General features: G+C 33.0%; 7 protein-coding genes across 7 annotated transcripts, besides 4 other annotated features; 2 read left to right on the top strand and 5 right to left on the bottom strand.

Moving 5' to 3' along the window:
- Positions 1–4,439: part of a mobile genetic element that runs on past the window's edge.
- Positions 2,556–3,662, top strand: TVAGG3_0166080 (histidine kinase family; the record flags this gene model as incomplete). Its single annotated transcript, XM_001325235.2, has 1 exon — positions 2,556–3,662. The coding sequence occupies one exon, from the start codon at positions 2,556–2,558 to the stop codon at positions 3,660–3,662; it is 1,107 nt and encodes a 368-aa protein (XP_001325270.1).
- A 248-nt stretch (positions 4,440–4,687) lies between the features above and the next one.
- TVAGG3_0166060 (protein kinase protein) lies at positions 4,688–7,199 on the bottom strand (the record flags this gene model as incomplete). The annotated part of the gene is made up of 1 exon (XM_001325234.1): positions 4,786–7,179. The coding sequence occupies one exon, from the start codon at positions 7,177–7,179 to the stop codon at positions 4,786–4,788; it is 2,394 nt and encodes a 797-aa protein (XP_001325269.1).
- A 1,181-nt stretch (positions 7,200–8,380) lies between these two features.
- Positions 8,381–9,279, top strand: TVAGG3_0166050 (barbed-end actin filament capping; the record flags this gene model as incomplete). The annotated part of the gene is made up of 1 exon (XM_001325233.2): positions 8,386–9,216. The coding sequence occupies one exon, from the start codon at positions 8,386–8,388 to the stop codon at positions 9,214–9,216; it is 831 nt and encodes a 276-aa protein (XP_001325268.1).
- Positions 9,280–9,383: 104 nt separating this feature from the next.
- Positions 9,384–10,109, bottom strand: TVAGG3_0166040 (acetylation-dependent protein binding; the record flags this gene model as incomplete). The annotated part of the gene is made up of 1 exon (XM_001325232.1): positions 9,390–10,100. One exon carries the CDS (start codon positions 10,098–10,100, stop codon positions 9,390–9,392), a length of 711 nt encoding a protein of 236 aa, XP_001325267.1.
- A 239-nt stretch (positions 10,110–10,348) lies between these two features.
- Positions 10,349–10,382: a terminal%2Cinverted (terminal inverted repeat of MuDR-4N1_TV transposon ID:TVAGG3_0166030).
- Positions 10,349–10,998: a mobile genetic element.
- Positions 10,970–10,998: a terminal%2Cinverted (terminal inverted repeat of MuDR-4N1_TV transposon ID:TVAGG3_0166030).
- A 19-nt stretch (positions 10,999–11,017) lies between these two features.
- TVAGG3_0166020 (box H/ACA snoRNP assembly) lies at positions 11,018–12,316 on the bottom strand (the record flags this gene model as incomplete). Its single annotated transcript, XM_001325231.2, has 1 exon — positions 11,018–12,316. One exon carries the CDS (start codon positions 12,314–12,316, stop codon positions 11,018–11,020), a length of 1,299 nt encoding a protein of 432 aa, XP_001325266.1.
- A 78-nt stretch (positions 12,317–12,394) lies between these two features.
- TVAGG3_0166010 (structural constituent of ribosome) lies at positions 12,395–12,825 on the bottom strand (the record flags this gene model as incomplete). The annotated part of the gene is made up of 1 exon (XM_001325230.1): positions 12,476–12,814. One exon carries the CDS (start codon positions 12,812–12,814, stop codon positions 12,476–12,478), a length of 339 nt encoding a protein of 112 aa, XP_001325265.1.
- A 588-nt stretch (positions 12,826–13,413) lies between these two features.
- TVAGG3_0166000 (protein ubiquitination) lies at positions 13,414–14,865 on the bottom strand (the record flags this gene model as incomplete). The annotated part of the gene is made up of 1 exon (XM_001325229.2): positions 13,450–14,865. The coding sequence occupies one exon, from the start codon at positions 14,863–14,865 to the stop codon at positions 13,450–13,452; it is 1,416 nt and encodes a 471-aa protein (XP_001325264.1).
- Positions 14,866–15,095: the final 230 nt, after the last annotated feature.

The raw sequence follows: 15,095 nt of genomic DNA, 5'->3' as shown, positions 1-15,095 counted from the left end.
TGGAACGTTTGCTTTTCGATCTCTTTCGATGAACTTGAAAATATAAGTTATTATCGCTGAGAATCCTTTCCGAAATAGGAGCTTTACGTTTAGGAGGATTGTCGGATGAATTTTGTTTTTTATTGTTTGATTTTGTTGTTATGGAAGATTTTTTCTTATTTTTTTCAGAATTTTGCTTGCTATTAACTGAAACTTGTTTTGACGGCCCAACAATAGCATTTGTAGTAGGAAGAATTCCCAATAACGAGCGCATTTTCGATAATTGTTTTTCAATATGATCAAGAAGGTCCAGCTTATGTTCTAGATTACTAGACATTTGATTTGTAGAAGGATGGTTTTGATTTCTGGTTCTAAATCTGTAGAGTCTGCAATATTTGAATTTTCGGAGCGAATTGGAGCATCTGAACCTTGATTTGTATCGGCTTGCTCAAAATTAGTTTGAAATTGGAGTGGATGAATTAAAATCTGGATGATTTAATGTTTCATTAAATAATGCCATAATTTTTTCTCTTTTTTCATTAATAAACTTAGTGATCATTGTATCTTTATCTGTTAGATCGATCGATTTGAGTATATCTGCATCATGAACTGGAATATTTTCGAACAATGAACTCGATTCTATGGAACCATATGGAGAAATCTCGTTCTGAGCCAAAGAAAGATCACTTACGTTGTATTGTTTGATAGAAAAAATTGTTTTCTCAAGTTCTTTTTGAAAGCAGTCAAGAATATAATTTTTGTAGCTATCAGTGATAACGGTTTTTATATGGCGCTCGATCTTCTGGTTATTTTTGATGGCGTTATATTTATCTAATTGGATTTGAGATATCTTCTTAATAGCTTCATAAATGTTTGGATGTTTTAACGAAGAAAATTCTGAATGCATACTCTCGAGGCAATCATTAGTGAATATTGCAGTTGCATTTATATTGAGATATTAAATTGTAGTGCGGCAACCAAACTTTGTTGAAATAATCAATATAATCTTTGATCGAATCAACTTTATTTTGATTAATTATATGCATTGTAAGTACAAATTCTTCATGAGACATGAATGGAGTAATAGAATATAGCTTAAATAAAGAATTTTGTAAAGTTTGAAATTTTTGTATAAAGTGCTACAAGTTTCCTGTGTAACTTGTTTGAAATGAAATAGGCATCCAATTATACGGACTTTAGGGAAAATTTGTTGAAGTGCCTCTATCATTCCCTTTTCAAATCACAATGAATTTGAATTAGCTTTGAAAATTGAATACCCTTGACAGTAAAAATATATTCAAATGCCTTCTTATAAGATTCAAATGTGCGGTTTTTCATGAATATAAATAAAAGTGGTAGATATTGATTTGTTGAAGGTTCACAAATCATAATTGTTAGCATCTGTCCTTTTTGAAAATGTTTTGGTGTAATTTTAAAAGTTCCATCGCAAAATAAATCTGTGGCTTCTTTTGCAAATTGAATTGCCTTCTCAAAACCAAAAAACATCGTCTCACAATTTGCTTGAAAATCATGGCCAATGAAAAACTGCTCGCCATTTATTAAACAAAAATTAGCAATTTCATCGTCTGTAATTTTTTCTCCAACAGAAAATTTTCTGGACTTATTATAAACTTCCCTGACCAATGAATCTTTAATTAATGGGTTTTCATCAGTACCAACAGCAAGTTCTGTCATAAATTTTTTAATCTGCTGAAAAGTGCCGTTGTCTTCAGAAAATTTTGCCATTGCCTTATTGTATATTTCTGTCAGAGTCATTGATTTATGAAGATCATTTTTTTCATTTTGTAACTTTTTAAATTGTCTGCATTCGGGTATATGTTCCTTTTGTAAATCTTCGGAAACTGAACTGTTCTCAATTTTAACTAAATAACGTGCTTGACAAGAATGATCGATGCAACGGTAGTAACGTTCAATATTATTTGAATTAATAATATTGTATGATATGCGAATAAAGCATATCTTTGCGAACAATTGTATCAGGATATTTTCCAGTAACTGCGGGAATATTTTTAACTGCAATATAACTAAAATATCTTCTGACAGCTTTAGATTCATTTTCGGCGTATTTAATATTAAAATATTGAAGAACTTGTTTGATTATATTCGTTTTTTCATCTCTCGATGTTGATTTTTGGTATTTATCAGATTGTTCCCTGATAAATATTTTATTTTCGTCTGTAAAGTTTGCTCTTTTTTGATTAAATATAGATGATTTTCCCATTAAAAAATGAAATGATGCAAAATTTACGAAAACCGTTCGAAAATTGAATCAAAAATGAAAAGTAATACTTAAATGAGGAATTCTTTGAGATATTGGTCTTAGATTGAATGTAGCGTCATTCTTATATAGAATATATATTCATATCATCGGAAATATGATAAAAAGCATATAATAAATGTCAAAAAAGTGAACAAATAAGCAAAGATATTTTTTAAAAAACAATGAAAAGTAATACTTAAATGAGGAATTCTTTGAGATATTGGTCTTAGATTGAATGTAGCGTCACAAATTTCACAAATATAATTTACTATACAATTTTATTCATTTTTTTAAAATGGCTGACGACAGTCTGTATCAACTAACTCAACTAGTCAAGCATAATGATTATTCTTCGGATTCATTAAATCAACTTTATCAATGCATAAGTACAATGACAGAAAGATCAATTGGATGCTTGAATTGGGATAAATTTTTCAAAAAAATCACAGTGACTGATGAAGTTCTTTTACATTTTTTAGCATCCGTTTTAAACATTGAAAAGATATCAGAATGTTTCAAGGATTCTATTTTTTATCACAATATTAATCTTGAAAAATTCAGTAATTTAACTGAAACAGAACAACAAACAATTTTAAATTCCTACAAAGCGGATAAATTTACATATTACATAATGTGCTCACAAATTGTAAAATCAAACTGGAACAATTTATCCCAAACTTTAGTTAATATTGCAAATCAATATTTGCCATTTTTAGATGAAGAAAAGCAAATATATATATTTACTGAAATAACTGGCAATTATCAAAATTTTGAAATTTCAGTTGCAAACTTGTTACTTTTTTATGAAAACAATGAAGAAAAATTAAGCAACTGTTTTAATTTAACATTGTTCCAGCAAATTTATTCCAAAAATGGAATCGAGCAAATGATATTTTTTGCTGCAAATACAATTTGTTGCAATAACACTTCTATCAATTTTTACAATCTCCTTGAAATTGAAGAAATGAATCCATTTGATTTTTTTTATTTCTCAATTCAATATAAAGAGATATTAAATTGCGATGATTTTCCAAAAGTTACAGAAGTAATCACAGGTTTAATCTCAGCTTCAAATATTAATGCTATTATGCGAATTTGCCAAAAAATTTTGGATAAAATTACATTTTATAAATGTAATTATTGCCATATTACCTCAATATGGAATTTTATCACAAATGCAGCAATAATTCTTCCTGATGAAGATTTATTAATCAAATTATTAAAATTCATAGAAAAAACAGAAAAAGCAACAGATGAATTATTCGAACCGGAGAATGATTTGGGTTTCTATGAATATTTAAATTCGATTTTCTCAGATATTACATCTGCGAGAAATAAGCAATTTCTCTTGGAATTTCTAAATACCCATGAAGATGGCTTCACTTATGATCAAACATTGTGAGGTCATTTTTGATCAACAAATTAATTGAAATTCCGATCAAAAAAAAATTCACAAATTGGATCAAAAAAATCGAATCTCAAGTTAAAAATAAAAAATTTCTACATTTTTATCAAATTTAGATTTTTTTTTTCAAATCATGCGAATTGATTGGATAATTGCATATTTTATCCCATGCATCTAGAAGTATGTGTAATATTTTTGCTTTCATCAAGAAATTGTCGAATTTGATCTTAATTTTTTTTGAAAAATATACTTTTAGAAAAAGAAATAGTGATTGAATAGCTGCCCATGCTGTAAAAGGGTTATTTTTACAAGTAAAAAAATTGTTATTTTTCGAGCAAGTCGAGGCTTTTTTACCATCTTATTTTTGAAAAATTTACGAAAAATTATATCTGAAAAAACGCTTCATTTTGATATCTTACAATGATAAAATACCAATGTTGCTGGGATATAATAGCTACACCCGGACATCTACTACATTAATGCGTATGACAGGTAAAGTTGATTTCAAAAGTATAGCCTGGAAAGATTACAATAAATCAACGATAATTCAAAAAAATTTCTTATAAGTTAACATAATAAAAATTTAATTTTTATATTGCTTGTATTATACTTAAGTATATAATATATTTAAATCTTAGAATGAAAATTCGGGACGCCCTAGCTATTCAATTTTCCCTTAGGACGCCCATAAACCTCTCAAAAATGTGATGTAAATATCACAATTTTGAGAAATTTACACTAGGACGCCTTAGGACGCCAACCCCCTTTTTTACCAAATTTTTTTAATTTTTATTACATTACTTCTGAAAAATTCTATCTTTCTATCTTATTTGCTTCTTTTTTGATTGAAGGCATTTATGTGATTCAGTATAAAGGAAATAATTTTTTGAAAATTTCAATAATTTAACAAATTTTATGAATTTCTCATTTTATCAGATGACCACAGCATTCATTATTATCATTTGTTAGATTGTTTATTTATATAATCTCGAAATATTGATAATTTTAAAATATCTTAAGTATTATTAGTTATTAGGTTACTAAAATAAAGTTATGATTTTAAATTTCAAACAAACAAAAATAATTATAAAACAATTATAAAATTGAAAAAAATAATTTCTTAGTCCGACTTCAATCTTTGTAATAAGTCTTCATATCTCTGTTTCATGTCATTTTCCATTGTTTCTGGGTTCATTGACTCCATAATTTCTCTAATTTTTGGTCTTAATTTGATATGCTGAGCACTTGAGAAGAAAATCCTCAAAAGAACACTTATCTCTACACTTTGTAGATTATTCTTAATCAAATCCAGTGTTTTTGAAGCAATTCCCGTATCTTTGCAAGAAATGATTACGCAAGTTATGACAATTTGTCTCTTTGAGAAGAACTCCTTCAGTAAAGAGTCAATGAACTCATTAGGAACACTGATTCCCTCTCTTACGAGTGCAGATCCAGCCACGAAAATGCAATTCTGGACTGATTCATCGCTAGAAGACAAACAAGCTTTGATTGCACTCGGAGTAATTCTCCTCATTTCACCTATTCCGACCAAACATCTCAAAGCAGTGCAAACCATTGACGGATCTGAAGATCCCAAGCACTGTACACATCTATCAGCAACAGCTGCTTTCAGGTTCTCTCGAACACCGTTTTGAGCAACGCATTCAAGAGATAATTTGATGTGATTTGGATTTACAGCGTAAACTGAACTTGCATCTGCACAACCGTTCTTGCAAGCAGTGACAACGATGTTTGTATCGATATCTTCACTGCCTGTTGGTATAAGTTCTACAGCCCATGTAATGGATTCAATAGGAATCGATTTACGTGGAAGTTTTCTGAGAAAAAGTGACACTTGATTTTTCATAGAAGTTTTCAAGAACAAAACCGCGCATCTTGCTCTAACTTCATCTCTCATTGAGTTTGAAGACAAGAACTTCTGCCAGCATCTGTCAACAAGGTTTGGTGGAATACCTTCTTTCTCAAGGGTTATCACGAAATCGATAAATTTGTTTTCATCGTTTGTTGTCGTTTGTTCTTCCAATTGTGATTCAATGTGATATGATTGGTCAGAAATCTGTGTAACAAACTGTGCTGTGTATTCAAGAAATACCTTTCGATCGGCACCTTCCAGAAGAGTATTTCCTTGCTGCAGCTCGCTGACAATACGATCGAAGCTTGGCCTGGCATCAGGATTTCTATCCCAGCACTTTTTGATTAATGATGCCAATCTTGGTGGAGAATTTTCCGGAATTTCTGGTCGCAAATCATTTGCAAGAACTTGTGCAACAATTTGCTGTGGGTCCATGAGATTGTATGGATATTGCTTAGTGAGAATCTCCCACAAGACAATGCCGTACGCGTAAACATCAACTTTGTTCGTGTAAAATGATCCTGTTGCCAGTAATTCTGGAGCCATCCAATGCGGTGTTCCTATGGATTGTGTCATTTTATCGTCTTCGCGACGGCTGAATCCGAAATCGCCAATGTGTGCAAGGCCTTTGTTGTCGAAGAGAACGTTCAGGGATTTCAAATCGCGATGTACGATGTGTCTTGAGTGGAGAAACTGCATTCCACGGGCTATATCGTACATACAGATACTGAGCATGGTGGGATTCGTTGGTTTTGGCGAGTGTAATATGTTGTACAATGTTCCACCGCCCATCCATTCTGTGACAATGCAATAAGGAGCGGTTTCGGTGGCTCCGACGAAGCCAAGTACGCGGGGATGTCTAGCTGTAGCAAGAACTGTAAGCTCGCGTTGGAATTGGTTAAGACTTGGACCTGATAAAATTGGATATTTTAATTCTTTGATGGCTACTTCGTTTTTGGTACGGTTATCGTAACCATAGTAAACTACTGAGGATACGCCATGTCCGATTTCTTTGACTTTGTTTAGATCTTTATGATTTAAGCGCCATGATTGATAATTCAGAGGAATTGGAGAAAAAACGCGGAATTGAATTGCAGCGGATTCCTTTTCATATTGGTTGATAAAATTATCGATTGATTCAAGCCTTTTCTCAATTCGCAAGCAATTTTCTGAATTGTCGTTATTCAGCTCTAAGTAATTCTTAAAGGATGACTGTATATATTTCAAATCTAAAATATGGTACTGCAACCACTGTGGCGATTCAGGATCAAAGCATTTTGAGCCGGCCTCAGTGAAAGTTGAAACAATTTGCTGAAGTTTGCTAACGATACTGCACAAGGCCGTGCCTGCAGTATTACTTGGATTATCTACTGTTGACAAGGTCCATCGGTGTTTATCATATTGTAATAAAACATCTCTGAAATTCATTATAGCATTGTTAATTTGTAATTTAATATCTTCATGTTCATTGAGGTATGTATTCGATGATGGATCTTGTGAATATTCTTCAATAAATTTTCTGAATTGGCTGAAAGCGAATTCAAATTTCTTTTTATGGACGACTGTCTGCATCAGGAGTTTTTCCAATTCTTCGAGAAGTTGCTCGAACTGTGGAATCACTCCTTCAGGCTGACGATTCATGGCAGAAAAATATTTTTTTTTTGAATTTTAGCCTGATCAAAAGAAGAAGGTGAAAGTTGGATAGCGTATTACATAAAATTCTTTTATATTTTTTTGTGAAAATCACACTTTTTCAAGTACCTTGATAGATAAACATAGGTTTTCACACGGTGAATACAAGTACAAAACAATGTAGTGGATATTTTAGAGGAAATATCTCAAAATGTTCATAAATGTAGCATTGAAATACAAAGGTCATTCAATTGAACAATTGTAGTTCAATCATTCTATCTAACAGGTCTCACTATTACTATGTCATGTGATAGAGCGGTCAAAATATAATTCATATTTTGGAATTGGGTTATCTGTCGCATTTGTTCAAAAAGAATGGCATTAATCCTCTACTTGTATAATAGAATTATATGTCATAGAATTAGAATATGAAAGCTTCGTTATATTGCTCACAGATTTTAAAAATTCGATCATTATACTTGTACTTGATTACAACCTCTATATATTTCATTATATGGTGAATATTTGACGGCCCAATGTATCTATTTAAAATAAAAGAATTTTTGAAAGATCTACTGCTCTTCATTTAGCAGCAAAATGTGTTAATAGAGAAACATAAGATTATCTTATTTTACCTAAACCTGATATCAAATCAAAGTTATTTAAGAAAAAATCATTGAAGAATGGTTATCATTAAAATTCTCATAGAAATTGATCATCAAAAGCTTATAAATAGATAGTTGTAAGTCTGTGCACTACAATTTGCCAGTGAAGAATATATGAACTCTTATATTTTCCTGTCAATCGCAATATTCAAACATCTTTCTCCAATAATGAATGGTTCGCAAGTAATCACTTCAACAAGCCATATCTAGGGAGTATAATCATTGAATACTGGCTGGTGATTCAAATTTTTTGAAAAGTGAATTAAATTATTAGTTTTATTTTCATCGATTTCGATAAAGATATTATTATAACTATCTCTGCTGAATTGTAATTAATCATTTCTGCTCACGACGGACATCACTTCCTTGCACTCTTTTCAAAGAAAAGCAATTTTATGCTAAATTTGCACGATGAAAATATATGTTATCAAGAAACATATCCAAAATTAATCTTAGAATGAGAAGTTATGTGATAGCTTGAATCAAAAATGAAATAACCGTCATAAATAATATAAATATGTAAACACACTTTGTCAATTTAATTTATTCGATGTCTGAAGAAATCAAGTCAGTCACACGCTTCCTTAAGGAATCACCACCTGGTGAGTACGAGGATGTCGTTGCCGCCCTCAAGGGATTTGTTGAGAATACTGAAATTATCGACGAAGGCATCAAAGCGACAAAGGAAGATTGGTTAATTCACAACTGCTCAACAATCGAGATTGATGATCACAAGGCTATCCTTTGCGAGGAAGCTCGTAGAGGCAAAAATAAATTCATTGATCCAGTTACCAACAAAGTTTTCACTTACGATTTTGAAAACCAAACCATCGTTACACCAGAGCCTCAACCAGCAGCTAAAGGCGAAGAGCCACAGCCAGTTGAAGAAGAGACACTCGAATCATCTTCATTAAGAGAGGCTATCCAGCCACTTGCACTTGCATTTGCCAAGTCAACAGTCCACAACGGCACATGCGGCACATACGATAGCAAGAACGGCGTAAAGATTGTCGTCCGCGCATCAACAATCAACAAGGCAAACTTCAGAACTGGCATTATTTTAATGCACTTCACATGCGCCGAAGGAAACCTCAAGGGATCTATCGAGCTTAAGGGCCACTTCTACGAAAAGGGTAACTGCATCGGTACACAGGTCTCAGAATTCGAAGATACATACCAAGGCGATGATGATGGCGCAAAGGCCGAAGATATTGTTAAGAAATTATCCAAGTTCTTCATCAAGTGGAATAACGCACTTACCCAAGGATTTGAGCTTCTCAACTCTGAAGGTCTTAACAAACTCAGAAGGAGACTTCCAATTAACGCCCAGAAGATCAACTGGCAACAGGAGCTCCGCGGACTTGGCGCAATGCAAAAGTAACTTTTCTCTTTAGCTCATTAAAAAGGTAATTCATTTTATTAAATTCTGACAGTTTTTTGCTTATCAGAATCAAAGTTTTTTCTATCTTAACACTCTTATTATATGATGAAAATCTATATTTAGGATTTTTTTTTATAATGAAACAAAATAATTTTGAATTTTCTATCTATATTTTATTCTAACATTGGTTGCCTCATTTGAACTTCTTTCATTTCAATGGCAAATGCACGCAAGAGCTTAAGAGTCTTTTGAGTCAAAGCAGATAAGTTAATATGCAATTCTTCTTCAGTTGGATCGACTGAAGGTTCATTTTCTGTAATAATTTGCTTAAGTTTTGATAAATGAGCAGGATCATGAATAAATCTGAAAGCTTCTTGGAATAATTTTGTATCTTCTGCCTGAAGGAATGATCTTGCAAGTCTCCTTTCAGGAACAAGCATTTCTGTGTCTGGTGATAAGTTAAATTGCTCTAATTGCTTTGGTTGAGCTCTGAATAATTTGTAAAGATGTGCTTGAGATTTGGAATAAGCAGCAATCCATTCTTCTCTACCTAATGACTCTATAGGGGAAACAAGTTTCTTAAATATTCTTGCTAGTTCGTCAGCCATCATTGAAGGTAATGAAGGTCTTCCGTTAAATAACGAAGCATTTCCCCATATTTGTTCGACGTCTTTCTTAAAATCATTGAAGTTAGTGTAAGTTCCGTCTTGTAAATTCTTTTTTACCGTTGATAAATCCATTGGTTTTTTAATAATTTCGAAATAGTTAGGAACATTGTCTAATTCTGGGTCTATTGGGTTGATAAATATTTCTGCTATTGGATGTTTCATTAAATTGTCTATGATTTCGATACATTTCTGTCGAGTATTCTCGCAGAAATTCATCGCTTTGAAAAAAAAATTGTGTTTTGACAAAAACATAAATTACTATTATATTTATATTCACCATATGATGTAACACAAATTTCATCATATAGACTTTCTCTGATTTGAATGATTTTGAGAAAATTATCTGAAAATTAGCTCGAAAAGAAGGTTGTAATGATCACATCGATTTTAAATGATAAGCTTATTCAAGAAAAATGCTTTAAAGCTCATAATTTCTATTTTTTATAAAAAAACAAGATAAAATTGGGAACAGGACAAATTTGCCACACGGCACTTTTTAAAAAAAAATTAATGGAGCGGAGCGATACTCTGCTGCAGGAGCCCCAAGGCTCCCAATCATTACGAAAGGGAGCCTCAGGGCTCCTGAGAATCCATCAGCAGAGGCCTTTTCATTTGGCCTCTGCTGATCAAAGATTCGGCGAAGCCATTCTTCGTCTCAGGAGCCCCAAGGCTCCCAATCATTACGAAAGGGAGCCTCAGGGCTCCTGAGAAACCTCTTTGAGAAGGTTTTCTTAAAGAAAACCTTCTCAAAGATGATTGTCAGCATTCACTCAAAATCTACCAAGAGTTTCAAAGTTTCAAATCTATCTGAAATGAAGCTTTGAATCTCTTGTATATCTAATTGTAGAGGTACCTTTTCAAAATGTCTTCTATTGATTAAATTTAATCAGTAAAAGTCATTTTGAAAAGGTACATCTCTATAATTGCTATTGAGCATTCACTCTTGGAACCTTGGAGCTCTTGTGTAGTGCATGAAAACTCCAAGATTCTAGAATAAAACATATATCATAGACATAATTTCTTCAAATATAATTTAAGGTTATTTTTAAAAAAATTAGAAAAGCGTAATTTAAGGTTATTGAAAAGTGACAGTTGGCAAATTTGTCCCGCACTCGATAAAATTAAAAACAAAATTAACTGGAATAGATATCAACAGGTTCATAGTTATGTTCGAAGTCTTCCTCTTCGATTTCTTGTGGATCCATCTCTTTAAGAACGTCTAAATCATTAACTTGGTCGTATTGGTCCAATTCTCCATTTTCTTTTAACTGAACAGCGTATTTTTCGCATAGTTCGATGGCCCAGTCGTAGTCAACTTCATCTTTTGTAACGAAATTATCAATTTCATTGCAAACTTCTTTAGAAAACTCTTGGAACTCTTCTTCCTTGAGTTCTTGTATCCACGATATCATTGGATCGATGTACAATTTGTTTAATCTCCATCTGTGTTCTGCTTTTTCTAATGCGCTTTTTGCGCGAATAAGAGCTTTGATGATCGGTGTCCTTCCAGCTTTGATAAACTTCTCTGTTTCTTTCCAAACTGTCTCGGCCAAAGAAAAACTTCTTGATACGTTATATACCATTGTTCTTCTAACAGTTGCGATAATCATTTCGCGGGCTGTGGGGAAAGAATCGAACCATGAAAGGGTCGGAGAGAGCTGTGCGATTGTCCAATTTGATTGACATGAGCCTTCTGGGCCAAAGCAGACAATATCCATGACAGATGAGTAGCAGACTTCGGCTATTGAGTAAAATGAGGACTTCGCGACATCTCTGCACATCAAAAATTCTTGACGTTTGATATCTAATAATTTCTTGCGTTCTTCTGGAGTAAAATCTGTTAAAAGATTGTTAAGATGCTCGACTTTGATAGGATATGGATTTACATGATCGAAAATTACACGATCTGGATCGTAATCGTCATTTTCTTTTTCAATTCTCATTTTTGTGCGCGCAGGAAGTATTGTATGATCTGGATCTGATATTTCAGCAACGTATGGAAGAATTTCACCCATATTTTCGAAGAAATCTATTGCCCAGAAGTTGAATCCATAATGAGAAATATCTGGTGCATCATCTGTCCATTCAAGAGCGGTTGATCTGCTTACAACCTCAAATAATTCTTTCTTTTGTGGTTGTGGTGCTTTTAATGTTGTTAGTAAAAGAATTTCTGGAAAATCTTCTCCAGGAATTGCTTTTTTAATGGTAGCGGTAAACATTCCTGCATCAATATCATATGAAGCAGTGCATCCTTCACCATCTCTCAATGAATGTTGAAAGTGAAGGATCAACATATATGGTTCTGCGTTAAAATTAAACTCTGTATCAGCAACGACAAGTTCCATGTCTTTAGCACGAACATTAGGACATTTGATAGTGAAATGAAGGAAATCAGAATCTTGTGTGATCCAAAAATCCGGAGTTAAAGGCATTTTTTAAAAAAAAAATTGTATGAGAGACACAAGATAGAAACTAAAGGATATTAGTTATAAAAAGAGATGGTATTTATGCTGTATTAGAAGGCTAATGCAATGGGGTTGTTTATTATGAAGATTATTGGCAAAAAATATCGTGTAGATTTGCATTGTAATTTACTCATCCTTTTGCTTGATCATCTTGAGGATTTCGGACTCACCAGCATCGATGATGGAAATGACAGAGGAGCGGAAGTACTTACCGCAGGCTGTGCCAAGATCTACGTTATCGCCATCGAATGGGAGGATATCGCAGCCGGAGAGCATAGCGTAGTATTCGATGAGGGAACGGTGAGCTGGGGCAACATTAGAAGCGAAGATGACGAGCTTGGCCTCACCATTGCGGAGGGACTTGAGTGTCTGGGAAATACCGAGGGAGTACTTGCCGGACTTTGTGACAAGGGAGAGGGAGTTGATGATGGATTCGCGAGCGCGAGATAATTTCTTGCGTCCCATTACAAAAAGGACCACTCAAACCGCTTTTTATCGTCTCGCTCTTGGAGAGCCAAAATCTTTTTTGACACAACTTTTATGAGAACCTGGATATTACATCTTCTATCTATGTACTTTCAAAATATATCTGAAATAGGAAGATTGAATCACCTCTTTGGGGAATTTCATTAAGAACATTACATGATTCCTGAGTTTGAGACATGTTTGTTCATATTGTATGACTATAAAAGCCGTTTCAAATTAAACCATTCTAGTTTTATGAATCAAGATGTGTCATCTAAAATTTTTCCATAAGCAAATTTTTTGACTTCAAAAGACACCATCAATTTCCATCAATTCATAATGGGAATTCATTGTGACATAAGTAAATAATAAACAAAGACTTGCTTGTTCTACAACATCGTTGTCATTGGTGATATCCCATAAAATTATTGTGAGATATCAACAATATTTCTTAGATTATAAGGTATTATGAAGAAATCAGTCTTATTTCACTTTTTGGCCTAACATTTTAGCTAATTCATCGATTGAACATCATATTAATTTAAAATTTGAAAAAATTCTTTTTCGAAATTAAAGTAAAAAGGAGATTTTTGATTAATATAAGATTAAAATAAGATGTTTAATCAAAATATTATCTAATTAGTAAAGTGTCCTACTATTTCAACATTCTTCAACTTGAATGTGGCTGCTTTATTTGATGGTGATATAACTATCTTGGTAAAGGCCCTATTAACTTGTTTTATTGTGAAGATTCTTGATTTAACATCGTATTTTTGAGAATGTGTTTGTTTCTGACCGGAGAAGAACGTGATTTCAACACTCTTTGGATGTGGGAAATACTGGGATATGTCTCCAATTTTTCTTATCCTTGCGGCAATTTCGAAATCAAGAACGATAGAAGAAGCGTAAACTTCTGATCCGAAATCAACGACAGCATGTTTATCGTTACCGATCGCGCAGAAAATCTTCTCGTTCTTCATAAAGATATTTGAGTGCTTGTAGTTATCATCGAGGATTTGGTCGCCGCATGGAATAACTTTTGGATCTGGGTTGATTAATCCGAATTTTTCAGGATCGAGCTGCTTGGCGACTCCACCAAGTGTTGTAATAAACTTGATCGTATTATAATTTTCATTATCTTGCGAAGGATCGGATTCATGGATATCTTTAATAAGGGAAAGCGCGTACCAACGTTTGACCATCTGTTTCGGATTGCTTTCGTCTGGTTTGAATTCATTGATAATCTTGCGACGATTGACGAAGATCTTCTTGAAATTCTCACGAGCCTTCTTATAGCCAAGCCATAAGCATTTGAATTTGGTCAGATATTGGAAGGTATCAGGTTGATCCCAATTAATGATTTCATTATCCATGAAAGACTCCTTCTCATCAGCGGACATATTGGGATGCTTGTCATAGAATGTATCAAATGTCTTGAGAATGGCTGATGTTGCTAATTTAAAATTACGCTCCTTTATGATATACAAAATCAACTTGGATAGCACTCTACCATCAGTAATCAAGTCTAGCAATTCATCAAGTGAATGGTCGGCAATTTCTGGTCTTGCAATGGCATCAATTAGATATTGGGCAAAATAAGGAATTAATTTATCAACGTGCTCAACGATACCATATTCCTGAAACTCACTGAGGTATCTGGAAATTGTTTTATAGGGTGAATTAGCAACGATCGCTTTTTGGATAACTTCTATTGCAAATTGGCAATAATGAGGTAATTCGTAAATAGAACTTACACACAAAAGAGCCGGTGCAATATCTGGATTAATAGTTAATTTGAAAGTCTGGAAACCATCTAAAACTACCTGTGTTGCATTTTTCGGATCCTTTTCGAGCTGGAATCTTAAAACATTTCCTGGCTCGGGTTTGATTTCATTAAATTTTCTCCTAAAATATGGGGATAATTGTGCAAGTTTAAGACGGTTTGCTTTGTATTCTACCTTATGGTATGGAGAGACTAAAACGACATCTTGGAACTCCTTCATTGTATCTAGTGTTGGATTAAATGGTATTCTTATTTGGAGAGTAGTCATGAAAAATAAAAAAAAGTTGCCAGATTTCAATGCTTTTCTCAAATCATGTCTTAAATTGGCAGAATTATCAAATTTACATAATTTAAAAACACATTTTTATATAACAGATGCAATACACACCTATTATAAATCGTATTTATATCATCAAATCGAATGGAATTTGAAATTTTTGATACGAAATTGAATAATATCGAATCATTGAATAGAGGAATAACTCTCACTGACTTACA

The sequence above is a fragment of the Trichomonas vaginalis genome, chromosome IV (assembly GCF_026262505.1).
Source record: "Trichomonas vaginalis G3 chromosome IV, whole genome shotgun sequence".
NCBI lineage: Eukaryota > Parabasalia > Trichomonadida > Trichomonadidae > Trichomonas > Trichomonas vaginalis.
The sequence above is the reverse complement of the archived record's forward strand: the minus strand, read 5'-3'. Positions and strand labels throughout refer to the sequence as shown.